The sequence below is a fragment of the Cricetulus griseus genome, chromosome 4 (assembly GCF_003668045.3).
Source record: "Cricetulus griseus strain 17A/GY chromosome 4, alternate assembly CriGri-PICRH-1.0, whole genome shotgun sequence".
Taxonomy (NCBI): Eukaryota; Metazoa; Chordata; class Mammalia; order Rodentia; family Cricetidae; genus Cricetulus; species Cricetulus griseus.
The window spans coordinates 155,855,043-155,878,920 of NC_048597.1; the positions used below are offsets into that span (position 1 = coordinate 155,855,043).

General features: G+C 40.8%; 1 protein-coding gene across 1 annotated transcript in view; it reads right to left on the bottom strand.

Annotated features, from left to right (window-relative positions):
- Positions 1-386: 386 nt before the first annotated feature.
- Cbl (Cbl proto-oncogene) overlaps positions 387-23,878 on the bottom strand; it is a 65,236-nt gene continuing 41,744 nt past the window's right edge. Inside the window, exons 3-16 of the mRNA XM_027411912.2 lie at positions 20,437-20,583; positions 17,613-17,769; positions 16,057-16,178; positions 15,148-15,285; positions 13,499-13,586; positions 12,730-12,861; positions 11,873-12,076; positions 9,151-9,282; positions 8,686-9,063; positions 6,451-6,545; positions 4,372-4,512; positions 3,928-4,025; positions 2,970-3,152; positions 387-1,885 (exon numbers count right to left, since the gene is read on the bottom strand). Coding sequence (XP_027267713.1) covers positions 1,596-1,885; positions 2,970-3,152; positions 3,928-4,025; positions 4,372-4,512; positions 6,451-6,545; positions 8,686-9,063; positions 9,151-9,282; positions 11,873-12,076; positions 12,730-12,861; positions 13,499-13,586; positions 15,148-15,285; positions 16,057-16,178; positions 17,613-17,769; positions 20,437-20,583 — 2,305 coding nt within the window. The 3' untranslated portion in view covers positions 387-1,595. The remainder of the gene's footprint in view (positions 1,886-2,969; positions 3,153-3,927; positions 4,026-4,371; positions 4,513-6,450; positions 6,546-8,685; positions 9,064-9,150; positions 9,283-11,872; positions 12,077-12,729; positions 12,862-13,498; positions 13,587-15,147; positions 15,286-16,056; positions 16,179-17,612; positions 17,770-20,436; positions 20,584-23,878) is intronic.

Sequence of the window (23,878 nt, forward strand, 5' to 3'; positions counted from 1 at the left end):
GAAAGGGCAATGCTGCCAGGGGAGTCAGCAAGTCTCCAGTCAGAGAACTAACTGAATACAAGGGGTCATAACAGGGACTGAGAAGCAGGTCTCCAAACTGACTCCAAATCTTGATGAACTTGTAAATACAAACTACTACACTGTCCCAAATTGTCTTTGACTAAAAGATTTCAATGAATGATGGAATACTGTGGATAATGTAGTGATTATATCCAGGACCGAATAAAAGGGCAAGGAAGGAGAAAGAGAAACCATCCCCAAAGCCCTAGGCACATGAGCAACCAAGTCACTGGGTGGCACCACTGTAGGCAAGGAGCTGGTCATCTGCAAATGCTGTAAGGTAATTAGGGTTATCCCTACTCCTTAGAGGGCAAACAAAGACATCGTTTTTTTTTTTTTTGAAAGGTTAACCTTGTTCCTATTCAAGGGAGAAATCCCAAAGCTGAAATTAACCGCTGGCAACAAAGACTGAATAATAGACAAGTCCTTACCAGTTTATTTTGTAAATCTAAATAGTATGTGACTGAAGCTTCCTAAAAACTCCATGGTATTTGGGCTGGAAAGCCACCCTAGAAACAAATGTTGTTCTTTCTGTTCCTGTTAGGTAGAAAGACTCATGATCTATATCAGAAACACATACCTGGGCACCAAGGCAACAGACCCCCACAGACTATTTCCTGGGGAAGACACGGAATGTATATGAAGGCCTCTATCTCAAACCAGTCATTAGGTAATTAGGAGAATTCAAATTTTAACAAATTCAACGTTCCTATATAAACAGCACTTCGGAGTGACCAGTGTTAGCCGCTAGCATCAATCATAGCTGTAACCAAAGAACAGTACTTTCCTTCCCACCTATTCTACCAAACAAACCAACACCATCAGACGTCAGAAAGAACATCCTGTAGACTGCCTGGCCTCAGGTCACTGCAAGCCTACAGACACCAATGAGGAGGGGGGTAGAGTTAGGAGTCTCCAGGGAAAAGGGAAGAGGATATTCGGACACTGTAAGACTTAGCTAAGCACATGATAATCTAAGCCAAAGGGGAGTGTTGAGGTTGTAACATCCAGCAGGGCTAGGTGCAATACCACAGTAGATGGGAGTCTTCAGAGAGATTCCTTCCTGAAGCTCTTGTGCTAACTCCCTGCCTGGATTCACACACAGCAGGATAATCTTATAATCACAGGACAGACAGACAGACAGACAGACAGACAGACAGACAGACAGACAGACAGACAGACAGACACCCTTTACAGGAAAGTCTTAAGTCCTTAACTAGGACTACAGCACAGCACTTCTACTGCTTTCTGTACTGTTCCAGGGGTAGGTTACCATTTAATAAAAATCCACTCTCTCCTAATGGGGACTGAAGGACTTACAAACACACTCTTAAGACCAATACAACAGTGAATACACTAGCTGCTCCATTTTCATTCCACTGCTTTGAAATCTTGGAACCATGGGTGTCGATACCCACAGAAAAGGTGGGTGGGACCTCACTGTGATGTCCCAAAAGAAGCCACGCTTTCCTAGGTGCTCCTTGAGTAAAAGCCCGGCTCATGGGTCCTCTGAAGCCATGGCAGGGAGAGATGTGCTAGGTAGCTACGTGGGCAGGAGAAGAAATAGAAACAAATTCCCGGAGGATGTTTTTGGCCATCTCAATGTTGTTGTGGGCAATGACCAAAGCTTTCTGAATGTCCTGGTACGAGTAGCCCTGACTCATGAGACGCTCAATCTCACTCGAGAGCTGTGGTGAGGGGGCAGTGGCAGAAGGATTAGCAGTGGCACCACCTTGCTGACAGCTGCTTGCTTTTCGTTCAGAGTTGATTCTCCGAGGGAATGGTTTAGGGGGCCGCTCAGGAACTTGGGAACCCTCATTGAAGTCTAATAGAGAAAGGAAAGAAAGTATTTGTAAATCTTGGGAAGCTGGAATTTAGGCAGTAACAATAACAACGTGTGCTCTTCTATCACAGGCTAGAGTGTTCTGTTTTTTGTTTGTTTTAAAACAGTAGCTCACTCTATAGCACAACTCACAGCTGTGCTCCCACTTCAGTCTCCTGAGTGCTGAGATTACAACTGTGAGCTACCACATCTGGCACAAGTCTGGGTTTATCTATCTGCAGTGCTAGGCCTGAACACTGGGCTACATATATGGTAGGTAAAGTGTTCTACTGATAAGCTAGATCATCAGCCTAAAAAAAAGCTAGGTTTTAGATCTAGATTCTTATCACAGAGTGAAGAACCTTCTAAATATGTCACATACCCATTCTGGTAACAGTCATTGTGGCTTTGAGAAGCATGTAACACCTACACTGTGTGTTATACTTAGGAACAAGTTTACACACTATCTAAACTATTCCTTCTACAAAGAAGGCAACAACACAGCCTAAACTGCAAAGAAGAAGCAGTAAGCCAGATTGGGTGGGGATCCTACCTAGATGGGCAACTAGATGCTAGATCTTTTCCATCAGCTGTTCTGAAAGTTGTTTTCAATTTCCAAAGTGACAGCTATTCTCGCTGCTTCCCTAGCAGGCGGCCACAGGTGCAAAGAGCAGTCCTGGATACCAGAGACCAATGAGTGTATTTGTGTGTGTGTTGGGGGGCAGCATAAAATGTGTATTTGAGGGCAGCACATTCCTTCCCAGTGGGACGGGGCTTAGGAAAACTAAAAAGCAAACAACAAAAAAAACCCATCACTTCCATCAAGCCTAATTCCCAGTGTTATACAAATACTCAGAAGATCTAGAAGCCCTGCCCTCCTCTACAGGAGGAGCTTTGGTTTAAGTACCAGCTGCAGAGTTTCACTTCCTAATGTGGGACCAAAGACCAGCTTTTCTAACATTCAGATACAGTGCACAGTCTGCTATGTTCACTCACTGATTTACTGGAACCAGAAGCTCATGACTTTCAGTTATAAATCAGAGGTCAGACAGCAATACAGGACAGGCAAGGCAGCCTGCATACTCACTTGTTGTAGGATCACCATCCAGAGATAACCAGCCAAAGGAGGAGCTGGCATTAGAGATGTCAGACAGAGTCCGGCGAGCCAGTACAGCCGGCACAGGCGGCTTAGGCACATCGTAGCCATCATCCTCATTTTCTGACTCCTCAGGGCCAGTACTGGTGGGGGCTGTAGCCAAATTCCCTTCCCCTGGAAGAAAATCGGTAAAAGTTGTCCTCTCCTGACATACTTCATTTGCTAACATACTTCAATCCAGAGACATCCATTCATTCACCCATGGGTACAACCATTTATTTCATTCAACAGTTACTCAAATGTCTACTGTGGGCCAAATGCCATTTGAGGAGATGGAGATAAAATAAAACCTGCACCAGCTTTCTTGTTGAACACGCCAACAGTCACTCTTGCTAAGGTTAATAGCTACAGATGGCCACAGTCTCAAGTGCTTTTTTAGGACCTCCTATCTGCAGTTCACCTGAGAAGATCGACCAAAGGGCTGTATGTGCAGACTTCTTGAACTTTCACCTTGATAAAACTGTTTAACATGGGAATTGAGTATTTACCACCCACACACAGAAGAATTTCATCAATGTAATGGGAATAAAAGAAAGCTGCTAGTACTGAGATCCAGGCCACATAACACAGATGTCTCCAGGCCCCGGAGAAGGAAAAACAGGAACTAGGGTTTAAAAAGGAAATAAAAGGAAAGTGGGGCCCATTTTGTACAAAGAGTACTCAGTGCAAAGAGTACTGAGAATCATTTTCTCTTTGGGTGAGCTATCTAAACCAAATGTTACAGAGCAGGTTTTCTTTTCTTCTTAGTCTTGAGGCAGGGTCTCAGCTATGGAGGCTGTGCTGCCTCAAACTTGTAATCCTTTTGCCTCAGATTCCCAAGCATTAAAATTACAGACAAGTGCTACCAAACAAGGCACATCAATTTTTAAGTAGAAGACAGGATACTCACCAAAGGTACTGTTTTCCGTTACAGATAGTGCTTGGGACTGAATGTTATACATTGCTTCATATGTGCAGCTGTCAATCTGCTGGTCACAGTCACATGCTCTGAACCACAAAGAGGTACAATGGTTTCACAAACACAATTCTGTTATTTGCAAACTTAAGAAGACTAAGCTGTTTCTAACTGTCCTAGACCCTAATTCTTTCAAAACAACCCATAAATACTGTGAGGCTAAAGGTGTACATGTTCTGAAGGTCACTGTACCACTGTGGAACCAATGCAATTGCTTATCAATATTAGAGATGTAAATCTTAGGATCTAGATTTCTCTTTTTGTTTTACTTCTGACTAGATAATGGTATGTGCAATAAGAAAGTGAGCAGGTAAAAGACAGTAAGTGAATTATCCGGGTAAATATACTTGGCTCCAACTGGGGTTGTTGGGAGCATACCGTGAACTCTGGGTTGCCTCTAAAGGTCGCTTGGGCTCTGGCTTCTGAGCCCCTACAGGCCTAGATGTGGGAGTCATGTACTCTGCGTCCTCTTCACTTTCCCCCTGTTCCCCAGGTGGCAGTTTTGGCACAGGAAGAGGCCTGGAAGAATAAAAAGTTGGAAAACCTTCAAGTATGAAATAGATTTAGAACTGATACAATTCAATTAAGACAAAATAAATAGTACCTAAGGTACTATCATTTCCACTGACCATAGCAAGTACTTAGGAAAACATGTACCACTACAAATTTTACTTTCAGCTGATCCAAATGATAAACTGGGATGGGCAGTTAATTCCAGTTATCCTCAACTCATAAGTAAATTTTGTTACAGTGCTCCTTTTTTTTTTAAAAAAAAAAAAAAAAAAAAACAAGGCATAAAATAAGAAACAGCAGGTGGCTTTCTAACAATGTTAGAAATGTACAGTATATCTCAATATAAAAACCTATCTATGGTAGTAAGATTATATACCTTGTCAAAAGTATTACTCTAAAGTATGATCACTTTTTCTCTTCAATAGTTCCTACCAGAAAAAACTAAAATAAAGAGTTAAAAAGTAACCTGGTCGTTAGCAACCTAGATTAGGTCCTAGACTTCTGACTCTTGGATCATTTCTTTTTCTTTCCTTTTTTTCTTTTGTTGGCAGTGCAGGGATCAAACACAGGACCTTGCACATGCTAGACTGACTGTGCCTCTAAATCAGAGATCTTGCCACTGCAGCACATATTATGTAATTCTCCCTCAGTTTTCTGCAATAAAACTTCTCAGGGGCTGGAGAGATGGCTCAGTAGTTAAGAACACTGGCTGTTCTTCCAGAGACCCAGGGTACTATTCCCAGCACCCACACAGCAGCTCACAACCATCTGTAACTCCAGTTCCAAGGCACCTGATTCTCTCTTTTGCACATCTCCATGGGCACTGCCTGCACACAGGGAACAGACATATATATATTCAGGCACCCACATAAATAAAAACTTAAACAAAAACTTCTGCTGTCCCACCTTATGAAAGGAGATGAAGGGAAAAAAAAAAAAAAAAAAAAAAAAAAAAAACAGCTTCGGAAGAAACATGACCTCACCTCATGCTTCTTGGAATAATTCTGAGTACCTTTCTTTCCCTTTTTCACTTTTGTTGCATATTCTAAATAACAAACAAGAAACACTTGCATTTATTTGCCTCTCTGTATTTATATGTTTTTCTGATTATAAAAGTAGTACACATTTTTGCTTGTTTGTTGTTTTGTTTTCTGTTTGTTTTTCAGATAAGATCTCTCTGTAACCCTGGCTGTGCTGGAACTGACTCTGTAGACCAGGCTGTCCTCAAACTCAGAGATCTGCCTGCCTCTGCCTCCAGAGTGCTGGAATTAAGGGTATGTGTCACCATGCTTGGCAACAGCACACATTTAAAAATCATGTCACAGAAACACAACAAAGCCAAATTGATTCTTTAAGAAGGTTAATAAAAGTGACAAGACTCAGTAAGACTGACCTACACACATGTACAAAGAAAAAAGAATGAAAAGAAAAATATTTCAAAACACAAAAATCACAGCACTCAAAAGGCCAGACTAGGAGACTTGTGAGGTTACTTTTGTCTAAGATCATTTTTTATTACTATTAGTTATAGTAAATCATGAGACACATATGAATGTCTACAAATGGATTATGTGCACATGAGTGCAGGTGCCCAAGGAGGCCAGAGACACTGGATCCCCTGGAGTCGAAGTTACAGATGGTTGTGAACCTCCATGTGGGTGCTGGGAATTTAACTCAGGTTCTCTAGAAGAACAGCAAGTATCTGAACAACTGAGCCACTGTCTAGCCACTGATTTGTTTGGAGAAGGAGTTTTGCTAGCTTATAAACTTGGGAGCAATTTTACTGCCTTAGCATCTCAAGTGCAGGATACAGACATGTACCAACTACACCCAGCATAGGATTCTGAGTTTGAGGCCATCATTGTCTAACTATGGAGACCTTGTCTCATGAAAAACAAAGAAATATCTACTGCACGGAATGAAATACAGCTTTAATATGCTTACCTGGCAGCCAGAGAGTAAATAGCATTGGCAGATGAGGAAGGCTTGATTTTTGGGTGCTCATTCTCTGGACCTGCTATTGGACTGCTATTCATATTCTGCAAAGTAAGAAAAGGTCTGAAAAGAACCTCTCTTTCCCAACTACAGCTACGTATCTCCTCCTACTGAACCTACTGGGAAAAAAAATCATAAGAATATTTACATAGACACAGATCTCACAAACCCAAGGGTTATCACATCTGACCAAAAAAATCCCTTATGGATTCTGATTCTGAAGGAATTTCAAGTGGGAGAGTCAGAGAGAAGCTAGAAAATACTTTTTTCATTCAAATTCTTTTTATTTATTTTTTTGGGAGGGTTATTCATTCTAATTCAAAAACAAAATTAGATGCCTGGGCTGGAGATATGGCTCAGTGGTTAAGAGCATTAACTGCCCTTCTAGAGGTCCTGGGTTCAATTCCCAGCACCCACACGGCAGCTCACAACTGTCTGAAACTCCTGTCCAGGGGATTTGACACCCTCACATAGACATAAATCGCAAGGAAAACACCAATGTACATAAAACAAACAAAACTTTAAAAAAAGAAATGAAGAACAAAATTAGTTGCCTACAGAAATATCACTTCTACCATAAGTAAGTCTACATCTAAACTCAGAATGGTTAGTCTCCATTAATGCTACTCCACAGTGCCACTCCAAATGTTATCTTTTCTGTGAAACCAAGAAATAGTCATCTGAGTGTCATTATAGTACTCAACTGTATTCTTCCCACTTTATCTCTCCTTAGATTTCCAACCTTCTTTTCAACTCACCCATCAAAGTTCATTACAGATTTGATGTCTGTTAGCCAGGGTCAAACCATCAGTTTATGAGAGAGTTCATGTCTTACGTCTTTTCACCTACTGACAGCTTCCAAGCCTTTGTGAATTCCTTTCATGAACTCTAAAAGGTCCATCTAACCTAATTATTCTGTTTTGGTAAAACACCCGAAGTTGGTCACTGGCATCAGCTACACTACACATTCTCATTCTCTCTCTCTCTCTCTCTCTCTCTCTCTCTCTCTCTCTCTCTCTCTCTTTCTCTCTCTCTCTCTTTCCCCCCCTTTTGTTTTTTCAAGACAGGGTTTCTCTGTGTAACAGCCCTGGCTGCCTTGGAACTCACTCTATAGACCAGGCTGGCCTCCAACTCAAAAGATTCACCTGCCTCTGCCTCCCAAGTGCTGGGATTAAAGGCGTGTGCCACCAACACCCGGCTTAAAAGAAATTTTTTTTAAACATTGATTTATGGCCCAGTGGTGATTGTGCACATCTTTGATCCCAGCACTCGGGAGGCAGAGGCAAGTGCATCTCTGTGAAGTTGAAGCCAGCCTGGTCTACAGATTGAGTTCAGGATAGCCAGGGCTGTTACACGATGAAACCCTGTCTCGAAAAAATCACCTCCCCTAAAACAAGAAAAAAACAAAGCATTTATTTATTTTGTGTATGTGTAAAACTCACAAGATAACTTTCAGGGTTCTCATCTCCCCTCTTATTACATGAGTCCCAGGGATCACACTTGGATCATCAGGCTTATCAACAAGTATCTTTATCTATTAAGCCATAGTATCAGCCCTTGGGTCTTTCCTTTTTTTGAGACGGAGTCTAATTGTGTAATCCTAACTGGTCTAGAACTTATTACGTAGACCAGGCTGGTCTTGAACTCAAGAGATCTAACACTGGGATCACAGATGTGCGCCAGGCTCCTTGGGTATTTCTTAAGCAGACTCCTTTCCAAATTCACTTCTTTCCACTCCATTATAGAGATCTTTATGTTGAACCATCTCATCAGCCCTTAGTTTATACACTTCTCATAATTAGGAATTATGCTATTTCTGAATTCTATACATAACCTATCAAATAACTTTGACCAGAAATCAGGCGCAGTTGTGCGTATTTGTAATCTCAACTACTTAGGAAGCTGAGGCAAAAAGATCAAGAATTTGAGGCTAGCCTGGGATATAAACCAAAACTCTGTCAACAAAACAAAATACCCCAACCCCCAAGACAGTCTCTCTCCATACAGCCCTGGCTGTCCTGGAATTTGCTTTGTAGACCAAGCTGGCATTGAACTACAAGGTCCGAATGCCTCTGCCTCCTAAGTGCTGGCTTGAAAGGTATTTATCACCATACCCAGTCCAAAAAACCACTTTGACCATAAAATGCCACCCACAGGCTAAATGGTTTAAAATGTAAGACTCACCATGGAAGTATCCAGACTAAATGTGCTTCCAAGCCTAGGAACATCTACTCTGGGTTCCATTTGTGAGGGCAATGAAAATGGAAGTGAGTGCCGATTAGTCAGTTCTCTTCCATTCCAAGGATCATTAGGGCTTGGGGTAGCTATTGGTACTTTAGGGATTGGCCGAGGCAACCATGAGTCCCCTGGGCGGCTAGAGGGGACAGGGGGCAGTTTGTCTCTAGATGGACAATCGCCTGGTGTACAAGGCAGGGGACGTCTCTGAGGCCGTGTTTCTGTCCCAACAGAGTAAGGCCGGTCTGGAGGAGGTGGTGGTGGAAGATCTCGAAGTGTGGGAGGTATTGGCAATGGTTTGTCTTTATGAAGAGAGCCAGAAGCAGCCTATGGAAATAAGATGGAAACAAATCAATCAAAGCCCCTTTTATAGAAGAAAGGCCCAGCAGGATGCAGAAATGGATAATGCTTTGCCTTGGAAGTAGTCCCCAGAACTGAAGAGCTAGCAGGAACAGATGGTCGCTGTTGTAGAAGATCAAGTCTTGGTGGCACTGGAGGAAGGGAAGCTTGTGGAGCCATGGAGAATGGAGAGGAAGGCCTTTCCACCTAGAACCGATGAGATGTTAAAAGGTTACTCTTGTTTAGGGAACAGCATCTTTCAATCCTAAAGCCACAGACAGAAAATACTTTGTGTTCATAGGTGCTGGGTCATACAAACCTCTAAAATCACAGATATTTTTGGAATCTTGGACTCTTAATCAGATAGCAAGCTATAAAAAAGAACCTACCTTACAATTTAAAAGATTACTACAATACTCTTATCTCTTCATCTTTGGAGGAAAAATAAAGAATATTGTCCAGACTAAAACTAGGTTAATGTGCTTGCTGTGGAAGCCTAGCAACCTAAGTTCCTTGGAATGCATGTAAAGTAAAGGCGAGAACTGATTCTACAAAGTTGTCTTCTAGGGGCTGGAGAGATGGCTTAGCAGTTGAGAACACTGGCTGCTCTTCCAGAGGTCCTGAGTTCAATTCTCAGCAACCACAAGATGGTTTGCAATCATCTTTAGGGGGATCTGATGCCTTCTTCTGGCATAAAGGCATATGTGCAAATAAATCTTAAAAAAAGATCACAAAGATGTCTTCTGACCTCCATAGGAATGCCAAGGCAACCCACTGCCCACCCCCACACAATCATGTATAAACACACACACACACACAAATAATAATAATAATAATAATAATAATAATAATAATAATAATAATAATAAAGTTAATATAAAAGATTTATATTATCTGGCCCTATCCACAATGTGCTGTGCCCTCCCCCCCCGTAAATCACTAATTAAGAAAATGCCCTACATGATGGCACAAAGTCTGATCTTATGGAGGCATTTTCTCAATCAAGGTTTCTTCTCAGATGACTATAGTTTGTGTCAAGCTGACGTAAATCTAGCCAGCACACCACACCTAATCAAGTGCTGAATAAAATGTTAAGATATCAAAGGTCCCAAAACTCTATACCCTTTCACAGAGGTATTTTAAAGATTTATTTGTACTATTTTTAATTAAGTGTATGTGTGTAGTCATTTGTATGTGAATGGATGTGACTACAAGGTCATAAGTGGGATCCTCCAGGAACTGCAGTTACAGGTGGTTGTGAGGTGCCGGATGTGGATAGATATAGGGAATCCAACTTGGGTCCTCTTGAAGAATAGCATATGCTCTTAACCATTGAGCCATCTCTCCAGGACCCCAGAAAGGTATTTTAAGGACATAATTCCCTCAAAAAAGGAAAAAGAAAACACGGGATACAAGAAATAAGTCTTTGAACAGAGGAGAGGCAATCATGTCCCATGGGAGGAAAGGGAAGGCCTCAGGGTGACAGGAACTCAGTACATTTAGTTAGAGAATAAGCAGACCAGATGGAGGGAGCACAGATGACTCCTGAGTTGTATTAGACATTATCTACTGCACGGTACAGCTTGCTTATAGCATTTCTTTCCTTTTTTTTTTTTGTTTTTTTTTTTTTTGTTTTTTGTTTTTTGTTTTTTGAGACAGGGTTTCTTGTGTAGTTTTGAATGTCCAAGAACTCCATCTGGAGATCAGGCTGGCCTCAAACTCACCAGAGATCGGCCTGCCCCTGCCTCCCAAATGCTGGATTAAGGGTGTGTGCCACCACTGCCTGGCTTAGCATTTATTTCTTATATGCAGCCTCCTAGGAAGATGCTTGAGTACATAGTTTACTTGATAGTGACAGATGCGAACTGAAAACTAAAGAAATAATTTCAGAAAAAAAAAAATCAGGAAGTTAGGTTTAAAAAACCATTACAACCGCCCCCCCTCTCCTCCTCTCCTCGCCTCTCCTCTCAGATCAGTGATGTGGGTCTGTGGTAGCAGTCAAGTACCTAGAGCTCAAGTTCAAGGTACAGGTCAGAAAAAGAAACAAATCATACAACAACAAGCTGGACGGTGGTTGGTGCACTCCTTTAATCTCAGGACTCCAAGAGACAGAGACAGGTGGATCTTGCTGAGATCAAGGCTAGCCTGGTCTACATTGCAAGTTCTAGGACAGCCTCCAAAGCTACACAGAGAAGCCCTGCCTCAAAAAAAAAACAAACAAAAAATACAACAAATGACAGCTACATGGGTATGAAGAACCAAGAAATCTCACGGTAAGATTGGGCGGCGGGGGGGCAAATTTTAATGTCTTTTAAAAGTTAAAATATAATAAACTGAAAGTTGTAAGGAATAAAACAAGAAAATACTACTCACCTGCCATTCAGTGAAGAAATGAAATACTACTATTTTTATAGAATTCTCATGCATCCCCCTTCCTTAATCCACAGTTCTAACAAATGTTTTGTTTGCTTGTTTTTAAAAAAAACCTCGCCGGGCGCTGGTGGCTCATGCCTTTAATCCCAGCACTGGGGAGGCAGAGGCAGGCAGATCTCTGTGAGTTCGAGGCCAGCCTGGTCTCCAGAGGGAGTGCCAAGATAGGCTACACAGAGAAACCCTGTCTCCTGTCTCGAAAAACCAACAAAATAAAAAAATAAAGAAAGCCTCCCAGTGTACTCCTGTTTTCCCTGATGATGACCCAAGTTGCTTTCTGTCAGTTTTATCACGACAACAGAAATGCTGACCAAGACATCTGTTTAACACCAGCTAAATCTCCAATGCCCCCAAATCCCAGTCTTACCTTGGCACCTGCCAACTCCTTCATCATGAAAAGAGAGTCATCAGCTCGTTCATCATCATCATCATCATAATTTGGGGAAGGAGCTCCTTCTGCTCCTTGTCTTAAGAGACTGCCACTGCCTCTGGGGTCGAATGGATCCACCACGATGGGCTCTGTACCTTTGATTTCACATCGGCAAAAAGGACAGCCTTGACCTTCTGATTCCTACAGAAGCAGATGAGAGTCACAGATATTCTCAAAGAACTTAACATACTCATCTACTAGTAAATACACTTCTTAGAGATAAAAGTAGAATATAGGGCTGGAGAGATGGCTCAAAGGTTAAGAGCACCGACTGCTCTTCCAGAGGTCCTGAGTTCAATTCCCAACAACCACATGGTGGCTCAGAACCATCTATAATGAGATCTGGTGCCCTCTTCTGGTGTGCAGATATACATGGAAGCAGAATGTTGTATACATAATAAATAAATAAATAAAATCTAAAAAAAAAAAAAAAAAAAAAGAATATAACTCAGAGGTAGTGTGTGCTTAGTGGACCCTAGAATCATTCCTTAGTGCCCAGAAAAAGGCAGAGAAAGAAAAGTTAGGCATTGTGGCCCACCTTTGTAATGCCAGAATTTAGAAGGTCAAAGCAGAAGGCATAGGAATTTGAAGTCACCTTCCAAAACTGATTTGGAAGCCAGTACTGGCTACATGAGGCCTCACCTTAAATATCCAAAAGGGGGAAAAACAAGCAAGTAAGAGGGAGAAGAGGATTTAAAGTTAAACTTATCCCACCCTTTCTATGTATAAAGTACATATAATACCTCATTCTCAGATTAATCACAGAAAAAAAATCAGAGTTTGGATATCCATACCTGCCATGATGTAAGGCAGGATGTGCACATGAGGTGGCCACAGGGTTCAATCTTTACATCCTTATCATTTTCAGCACATATTTTACATAGTTGAAATGTAGAGCCCATCTCACAGTATAATTCATATTGTTCCTATGATGAAAAAAATTGAGAGATGTGTTGAGTGAATGACACTAAATGTTAGCAACCATGAAAACCAAAAGACTGTCCCAGTAATCAAATAGAAATGTCACAACAGGTGCTGAGAAGATGGCCCCCATGAAAACCAAAAGACTGTCCCAGTAATCAAATAGAAATGTCACAACAGGTGCTGAGAAGATGGCCCTGTCAGTAGAAAAACTGCTTGCTGCACAGGCATGAGGACTTGAGTGCAGATCCCCAGGACTACCTAGAGCCAGATGTGGTGATACACATCTGTAACCTTAGTGCTGGGACAGAGACAATTTGATGCCCAGCCACCAATCAGCCAGCTCCGGGTTCAGTAAGAAACTCTGTTTCAAATAACCAAAATGAAGAGTGGCTAAAAAATACCCAGTGTTGACGTCGGTCAGGTCTCCGAATGCACATGCACCACCACAACACCACACACACACACACACACACACACACACACACACACACACACACACACACACACACACACACACACACACACCCCTAATCAATGATCTAAAATCTAACTGTTGCAATACCTAGACTATAGATTGATTTCTGGGAGCACATCCGAAAGCTTGGCTCCAGAGATATATAATTATAAAACAAAACTCACCTGGGTTACTTTGATATGATCTTGTGGAGTTGGTTCACATAAACCTGTCAGGTCGGGATTCTGATTTCGTCCATCAGGAAATAAATAGCTAAAAGGAGATTAATAATCCTTGGGGTTTCAACTAGGTCAATTTATCAGTGCAAACTAAAACAGACAAATGAGATCTACCACATTTTAAAAACAAGTAACAAGATGCTGGAGAGATGGCTCTTTCATTAAGAGCACTGGCTGCACTTTCAGAGGACCCAGGGGTTTTTGTTGTGTTGTGTTTTTATTTTGAGGCAGGGTCTCACCTTGTAACTCTGGCTGTCCTTGAACTTAAGAGACCCACCTTCCTCTGCCTCCACAGTGTTGGGATGAAAGGTCTGCACCACCACAGCCAAGAGGATCCCGGTTTTATTACTAGCACCCACTCAGAGGTAACTCCAGTTCTCGGATTCTGTTGCCCTCTTCTGGTCTCCTTATGTAACAGGCATGCAAGTGGTGCCTACAGAGGCATGCATGCACGAAGGCAAAACACTCATACACCCAGCTAGCCAGTGCTACCTAGTGAGACCCTGTCTCAAAAATCAAAATAAGGCCAGGTGGTGGTGGTGAACTCCTTTAATCCCAGCACTCTCAGCAGGCAGAGGCAAAAGGATCTCTGGTCAGCCTGGTCTACAGAGAGAAACCTTGTCTCAAAAATCAAAACAAATCCCCAAGTAACTACCACCTTGGCCTGCAGGCTGTATCAAAACAGGTAGCTGATGGGTCATAGTTTGTCAATCCCCTATCTTCAGTGAATGGCCAGGAAGTATAAATATTGTTTTCTTTTGTTTTTGATTGCTGAGGGAGAGCCTTGTTATGTAGCCTAGGCTGGCCTCAAACTCATGATTCTTAGTCCAGTTTCTGGAGTGCTAGGATTATGGGCATGGGCCATCATGCCTTGCCCTACATTTGCTTTTGACTAGACTTTATACAGACCTCCCAATGAGCCACTGATATCATCTACCAGTGGCTTCTAGTAACAGACTGATCAGATGTCAGAAGCACCTCTTAGTGCCTCAATGCTAATGCAGAGATGATACATAATTGAAAAACGTATTTTCCTAGTAACTTTTGAACATGGTCGCTTTTCTGATACCCACTCAACAGTATTTTCAGTGTTTACTGACTGAAAATGAATTTAAATCTCAAAAGAATGGTAATTCAGGAGTAAGAATTTAGCCATAAATATTAGCACACATCACAAAAGCTTAAGGCCTGAAGGAAAAAAACTGCTGAATCAGACTAAAACTAGGTTGAAAGTCACTGAGGTCTGCTGTCATTGGAACATCTACTCACCCTCACAATGACTAGTTAAATAAGCAGCAGAATGTCCTGGTCCTTGCACAATCTTTTATTCTAATTAGGCTTTAAAACTAAGTTATTTGGAAAAAGAGATAAAGTTTATTTGTGGTAATAACTAAAAAGGCAAAGAAAGCCAGTCTCACTTAGGAAATCCCTAAGAGCAAAGTTGCTTCAACTTCAAGGCATGACAAGGTGGCATGTTAACACATTCCTGAAATTTCAGTCTGCAGAGAAAACATGCAATAGAAGCCACTAATGAAGAGGCACTGGTGTCTGGAGCTCCTAGATGTTAAGAGACAACAGAAATCTGTGATACTCACAAGCCTTCCCTGAAGCCATCAATCAGTGCTTGAAAGAGCGGTTTATTGTGTGGGATTGTCTGCAGAATGTTCCCATCAGCAGTAACATACCCGATAGCCCACTGACCCAGACGAGTACAGCTCAGCCGAAAGATGTAACTGAGGACAGAGATTACCAGAAGTTTCAATATATATGCTGGTATCAGATAGAAGGCAAGATAGAGACAAAATAAAAAAGACCATTAAGAATAACTTCCTAGCCAGGCGGATCTCTGTGAGTTTGAGGCCAGCCTGGTCTACATAGTAAGTTCCAGGACAACCTCCAAAGCCACACAGAGAAACCCTGTCTTGAAAAACAAACAAACAAACAAAAAGAGTAACTTCTTTAGGGAAAAAGGATGAATATGAATAAAAACAAGGTATATATGCAAATGTAAATTATAAAACTCATTTTTTTTTGTATGCTAAGTTGAATTTAAAGTAATTTTTTCAAGGGACTGGGACATAGCTTAGGGAAAGAATGAATACTTAGTATGCCTGCAGGCCAGCCTGGTTCAATCTCCAACTTAAAAAAACAAAACAAAACAAAAAAACTCCTCTAATGATTCCAGAACAGAAGCAAAATACATCTAGACTTCATTGCTCTATTTTTTGGAGAAAGGGTTTTGCTACATTTTTCAGATTGGTTTCAAACCATCCTCCTGCTTTCGTTTTCCAAGCTCCTTTCTACTAGGACTCCAAGCACCTGGCATAAACCCTATTCTAAATTGGCTTAAAAACATTTACTAAATCACAGGAATTGATTAAGTCAATCCTATCCCCAAATCCGGGCCACCAGGGAACAAATAAAAGATGATGTTTCCTCAACTCTTAACAAAAATCGTAAGAGAGTGAAATTGAGGACAAACCTCTTTGCTTCAAGATACTCACCTGCCAGGCTTGTGAATGAACTTCTGGAGCCGTGCTTTCACTTCATCATATGTCAAGAAAGCCATGTAACCAGGGTGAGTTACAGCAAGGCTGTTCCAATTTCTAAGCAAAGAGGACCATGGCTAAAGAAATGAAAGATCAATCAGAGACCATTTAGTTCAGAACAACGAAGAACAAAAGAAAAATACTTCAACTCTCAACTATAAATTCTGGTTTGTCACAAATTCTCTATTGTCATTCTTTGGAAAGACGAGTATGTTTGGAAAAGTAGAAATTTTGAAAGCTAAGAATACAAGCTGCCTTGTATAGGCGCGCACACACACACACACACACACACACACACACACACACACACACACACACTTACTTGCTCAGCAGCTCTTACCAGTATCAAGGCCAAACAGAATAGGGCCTCCATGAGTGTTTATTCAAGGTGGCACATACACACATTGAAGCACCAATGCATTTTAGGATTACCTATCTAGAATGAAATACGAAGCCAGGTATGGTGGCACATACTATAATCCCAATGCTTTGGAGGTGGATGAAACAGGTGGATCAGGAGTTCAAGGCTAGCCTTGGCTACAAAGCAAACATGAGTCTACCCTGGGCTACATAAGATTTTGTTTGCAAAATAACAGTGAAAGACTTGAACAATAGAAAAACAAGTTGGCAACACACACCAAAGGAATAAGGAAACAGCTTAGGACCTTTCCCAACTCTCAGACTCACTTCTAATCTTGGGAATGCCTTTCCCAGTCTTTCCTAATAAACTGTCCCTATTTCTCCCACAATTCTAAAATTAATAATAATAATTGAGTTAATTTTAATCTTTCTTTTGCTTACAAGTTTCTAAGATGAATTAAAATACTTTTAGATTGTATTTATTTTATTTTATGTGTAGGATTATTTTGCTTGCAAGTATGTAAGCACACTACATGCATATCATATGATGCCCACATAAGTCAGGACAAGGCATTAAGATCACCTAGAACTAGTTGCAAGTCATCATGGGAATTGAACCAGGGTCACCTGAAAGAGCAGCAAGTGCTGTTAACTGTTGAACCATCTCTCCAACCCTGAATTAAAATACTTTTATGATAGACAAAATCCTTAATGTTACTTTTTTTTTTTTCTTCCTAGTTGGGACACAGCTAGGCCATGCTTGCCTCTAACATACTCTGTGGCCCAGTCTGGCCTTGAACTCAGCAACCATCCTGTCTCAACACCCTAGGATTATAATCACAAACCATCATACTCAGCTTTATCTTTTTTGTTTTTTGGGTTTTTTTTGTTTTTGTTTTTGTTTTTTGTTTTTTGTTTTTCCGAGATAGGGTTTCCCTGTGGCTTTGGAGGCTGTCCTGGAACTAGCTCTTGTAGCCCAGGCTGGTCTCGAACTCACAGAGATCCGCCTGCCTTTGCCTCTGCCTACCGAGTGCTGGGATTAAAGGGATGCGCCACCACCGTCCAGCCATAATCAGCTCTATCATTTTTTTAAAAAGAGTTTTCTCTTCAGAAAAATAGCATCAGGTTTGTCAATGATTTTAGAATCCTACCTGAAACAGTCGTGTAAAGATATCAAATTCAAAAACAGATATATAATCATTGCAAGTCAGATCAATAGTGGACTTCAGAGCCATGGCCTCCAGCCCAGAACTGATGGGGTGCACTTCATGAAGGGCCTGTCGAAAGCTCTTCCAAGGAACTATTGTCCTGGGATGGAGTGGGATGAGAGAAGGCACAATGAGATAACAGGCAACTGTAGACACTACTATCACTGAGGAAAGGCAAGCAAGCCATACATTAAGCTCCCAATATTAAAAGCAATTCTCTCACAGAAGCCAAGCTATATTTAGACTAAGAACAGAAATAAGGAAATGAGGGATATGTTTGTTAACTAACTTCCTAATGAGTAACAGAGATGATTTCCTACAATTCTGTAGCCAAAAATGTCACATATTAACCCTTTTCTCATCTTTCTACAGGCATTTGTTCTATCCTAGAAGCCCAGAAGAGGAGGTTATGCCTAAACAAAACAAAACAAAACAAAAACCAGGGTTTTACCATGTAGACTCTGGTCAGCCTAGAACTTTCCATCCCCTTCCTCAGCCTCACCATGCTGAGATGAGAGGTGCAAACCACTACACCATTTTTTTCTTTAGAGATGGCATCTCATTATGCAGGTAGGTCTGGCTGGCCTGGTGCTCACAGAAACCCACCTGTCTCTTCTGGGACTAAAGGCTTGATCCATCACACCTGGCTTTGAACTATGAAAATCACAGGCAGGGTGGTGGTGCTACGCCTTTAACTGCAGCACTCGGGAGGCAGATGGATCTCTGAGTTCGAGGCCAGCTTGGTTTACAGAGTTCCAGGACAGCCAGGGATACACAGAGAAACCCTGAGGAAAGGGAAAGAGGAAAGAAAAAGAAAGAGGAAGGGAGGGAGGAAAAGGAAAGGAAGAGAAGAGAGAGATCACAGTCAGCCCCTCCCCCCTTTTTTTGGTTTTTCGAGGCAGGGTTTCTCTGTGGCTTTGGAGCTGTCCTGGAACTAGCTCTTATAAACCAGGCTGGTCTCGAACTCACAGAGATCTGCCTGCCTCTGCTTCCCAAGTGCTGGAATTAAAGGCGTGCACCACCATGCCTCAAGGAGCATTAGCGTTTTTTATTAGTATACTTTTTTACTTCAAGGGGTTGAAAACAGGACCTGGACTATTCTAGGCAAGTGCTGTATTGCATTATAACTCAAGTCCTGGAACTCTTACCAGCACTCAGGAGGCAGAGGCAGACAGATCTCTGAGTTCTGTCTGCCAGCGTGGTGTACCAAGAGCATTCCAGGACAGCAAGGGTTACACAAACAAATCCTGTCTCAAAAAACACCAATAAATAAGAAAGAATACAACCCATATAAACCATTTTTGAAAGCAGTTAGGCAATACTTAGTAGAAGGGAAAAAAGTGAAACCCCATGACTTAACAATAATATTATTAGCTATGTAATTAAGGAGAAATCCTAGTTTATGAAAATAACTATGACACCTTCACTTAAACACTGTTTGAAACAGCAAATAATTTTAAATGTAGGGCTGAAAAGGTGGCTCAGTGTTAACATCAGGTATCAATCTTCCACAAGACCCAAGTTCAATTACAGCAGCACATCTAACAGCTCACAACCACTTGTAACTTCACCTCCAGAAGATCTGACACCCTCTTCTGGCCTCTATACTGCACTCACATGCATAAATACATACATATACACAGTTTAAAAAACTTAAACCAATAATTTGAAATGTAAATGCCCATTAGCAGGATAGACAGGGAGAAAAGAGGAAGAATATCCATTCAACCAAAGAACACAGAAGTTTTATTTCTTTAAAGATTAGAAAAAGCTGGGCATAGTAGCAAATGCCTGTAATCCCAGCACACAGGAGGCAAAGGCAAAGGCAGGCATAGTTTTGAGTTAAGAGGTCAGCCTGGTAGCAGAGTGAGTTACAGGACAGCCAGGGCTACACAGAAAACCCCTGACTCAAAAAGGTGGGAGAAAAAAATGTTCTGAGCAAAACCAGGAAGTAAGCACATGAATATTTTCCCCAATGCTTGTCGGAATTTTGTTTTTTGCTTTGTTTTTGAGACAGGGTTTCTTTATGTAGCCCTGACTAGCTGGCCTTGAACTCAGAGATTCACCTGCCTCTGCCTCTAGAGTGCTGTGATTAAAATGTACACCACTACCACCACCTGGCAGCTTTTCCCTATCTTAAATATTTTGTTTTTTGAGAGGGTATCATGTTGTCCAGGCTAGTCAATGCTCATCATCTTGCTTTCATCTCCCTAGTGCTGGGATTATAGCCACAAACTACCATTCCTGATTTAAAAAAAAAAAAAAAAATTAGCTGGGTGTGGTGGTGCATGCCCTTAATCTCAGCACTTGACAGGCAGAGGCAAGTGGATCTCTGAGTTCCAGGACATACTTGTCTACAAAGTGAGTTCTAGGACATTGAAGACTGTTACACAGAGAAGCCCTGTCTTAAAAACCAAAATAGTAGTAGTAGTAGTAATAATAATAATAATAATAAAACAAAATTTTTAGAAAGAAAAAAATTTTTGTTGTTATTTGTGGTGGTGTGAGTTTCTATGTGAGCACAGAGCGCAAGTACCATGGTGCACATGTAAATATCAGAGGAAGACTTTGTGGAATCAGTTCTCTCCTTCCATCTTTACCCAGGTTCCAGGTATCAAATTCAGATTGTCAGGTTTGTGTGTCAAGTGCTTTACCCGCTGAGCCATCTTGCTGACCCACTGTGTTTTAAAATTCAAAATTCTAAACAAATTATCTCCTAACATAAGCTTTAGTTTGCCATAGTTAGGTTCATCATTTAGAGACTTACTTTTCCCCAAAAGCTTTTCTCCAAAATTCTGCAGCATCTGCTTTAGTAATCCGAAAAGTGTCTCCTTGGAAGAGTCCACTTGGAAAGATACCTTTCAATTCTGCCAGCATGTGGCTGAAGATCAGGGATAGTTTGGTTAGGTTTCGCCTACAAATGATCAAAGTACAACAATTAAAACACAAATTACTGATTTTTGTTGTTGTTGTTGTGTTGAGACAGGGTTTCCCTGTGTACCGCTGGCTGTCCTGGAACTCCCTCTATAGACCAGGTTGGCCTCGAACTCACAGAGATCTGCCTGTTTTCACCTCCCAAGAGCTGAGATTAAAAGCATGCACCACCACCACCCAGCAAATTACTGACATTTTAAGTGTACTGAATTCACCAAACAAAGTAGCTTAACATGATCATGAAAACAGGTTTATAATTTCTGGTCAATAATACTAAAAAGAATGGCAAACTATGAGAGGAAGTAATGTGTTACTGACAATAGCTAATGCTCTTAATGTAAAGCAGGGAGGACTTCAGGAATTATTTTGCTCTGCCAACAAATGAAAGATGAAAATTTAATGTATCCCATCTCTCTCCCCACTCAAATAAATGTCATAAAATAAATAAAAAAAGCCCCAAAGTCAAATATTTGAGCTTAAGCTAACAGGAACAAATTTACTTTATGACAACAGATGAATGAATGCACCAAATAAACCCAAGAGCTTCTCACAGTCAGAATCACACAATCACAAAAAAAAAAAGGCAGTGGCAAAATGTTGGATTTACTGTTCTTCAGAAGCCTTCTTTAAAATAAAATAAAAATACATGTATGGTAATATATATGGTAGTTCATCTAAGACGATAGCATTATAGATAATAACTATTTAAATGTCCAGACCTAACAAATATTTTCACTAAATCAGATTTGGTAAAAACTGTACTAAAATTCCTAAATTTTATTAAACCATTACTTCTTTTTACCAAAAATGAAATGTTAACATCCTAAGCAAATATGTACAAATACTACCACTGTTCTTAACAATCAACTTTATCCTAGTAATCTCTACTTAATGGATGTGATTATAAAGATCCTAAGAAGCACCGATTTAACACAGGTGATGCCTCTAATTTGATCAGACTGTCCTCATTATCTTTAATATCGGTACCACACAGAACAGGTCCTAGATGTTTTAGATACTATTAAATATCAAACCAACTACCAATTCGACATATTTCCCTTATCCTAATAATTTTCTATTTATGTACTCAAAACTCTATATTCGGGGCTGGAGAGATGGCTCAGAGATTAAGAGCACTGACTGCTCTTCCAGAGGTCCTGAGTTCAATTCCCAGCAACCACATGGTGGCTCACAACCATCTGTTACAAGATGTGGTGACCTCTTCTGGTGTGCAGATATACATGGAAGCAGAATATTGTATACATAATAAATAAATAAAATAAATAAATAAATAATAAAATCTAAAAAAAAAATACTCTGTATTTTTGCTATATAGTTAAACTGACTACAAAATCTCAAACCATGATCAATTACTGATGTCCTATAAAAAGCATCTTTAAAAGACATTTTCATGTTACACTAGAGTGCCACCATCATGTGCCTTTTGTCTTTCCAAGGTAAAATAAATGCAGCACAAATCAACTCTGACTTTTGCAAACTGCTGCTGGAACATTTCTAATCAGTTTTTTAACACACCAGCTTCTTCCTTGCACTGTGAGATCATCTGATTATTGCTGTTTAGGTCTCCTACTCTTGACCAAACTAAAACCTAACCCAAGATTAAGAACTCATCATACCCAGCCACATAATCTTCAACCTACAATTTGTACTGCTTACAAGATATTCTGGAATAAAGGTTGTGCAGAAATTGTGGGAGTGGCCAACCAATGACTGGTCTAGCCTGAGTCCCATGCCACAAGAGGGAGCCCACCTCTGACACTACCTGGAGTACCAGGACCTAGAGTCTGGATGGCCCAGAGACCTAGGAAAGAACCAAACACAACTGGGGGTGGGGGTGGGGAAGGAATGATGCCTAATGATATTCTGCTATACTCATAGATTGGTGCCTGGACCAACTGTCATCAGAGAGCCTTCATCCACCAAGCAATGGAAATAGATGCAAAGACCCAAGGCCAAGCATTAGGTGGAGCTGTGGGAGAGGTGGGGTGGGGGAGGAAGGTTTGTAGGAGCCAGAGAACAGTCAAGGACACCACAAGAAAACCCAGTATGTGCACTTAAGATCACATACTGCTCACGCAGAGAAGCTTGAATCCCAACACCCATACCAGGCAACTTACAACCACCTGTATGTAATTCTCCTTAAAGGAAATTCTCTAGCAAATCCATGCCTCTAGCCTGGCTCTCTTGTACACACATACACACACACAAACACCACACACTACATACCCCTTATCTTGAGCTTCTGTAGTTTTCTAACTGTTCACCTTAATTTCCAACAACAGGAGCACTTGAAAACACCACCATCAGAATTAGCTTTTGTTCTCAAATCTTATAGGTTCTCAAATCAAATAGGGTTTCTTAATAACCCTATTCTGTATTTAATGATGGCATCTCTTATTTCCCACAAACTCAAAATTTTTGGCTTTTTCCATTTCCCTTATTCTTATATTCGATTTGTTAAGTTTGAAGACAATGTGTTACCAATTCTCCTTTAAATTGTATCATTATTCTAATACAAAATCCCTACTACTTTAGTCTTCTGCAGTCCAATCTTACCTTTCTAAAAAAAATAATTTTTATCTAATTTAAACAAAAAAAAATTGTGTGTGTGGTTTTCAAGACAGGATTTCTGTGTAGCCCTGGTAGTCCTGGAACTTGCTCTGTAGACCAGGCTGGCCTCAGAGATCTGCCTGCCTGTAATTCCATAGTGCTGGGATCAAACACATGTGCTACATAGTGCCAAGCTTCATTTTTATTTTATTTTTTTAAATTGTATGTAGGCTGTTCAACAAAGGTGGTCTCAAAGGCCTCTCTAAATGGTAACCTTTAAACTGAACCTGAGAGAAGATAAAGACTCTTATCATGTTGGTATCTTCTGCTTGTCAAATATTTTTCCACTAAAAACCTACCAGGTATAGTGCTGTGTGGAATAAGAAACAAAAATGCATGCCAAAACAATAATGGACAGAAAGTGTTTTATCAATCTATGAAGTAAGCCACACAAGAAAGGAAAGCTATTGACTGCAAGGATGTAATGGCACCAGCTACCGAAGATGAGTTCAAAGTGCTGACCAAAATAGTTACTAAAAAAAATCAATTTAAGACATTCTCCCCAAGCCAGCAGACATTTCTTAAAACCACTAGATGTGCACCACAATCATACCTCTCCTCAAGAGGAAAACAGTAAGTCTCTAAAAACACATGGGTCAGAGTTTTCTAAGAGATCTGAATTGGAACTTTGCTCAGTAACACTT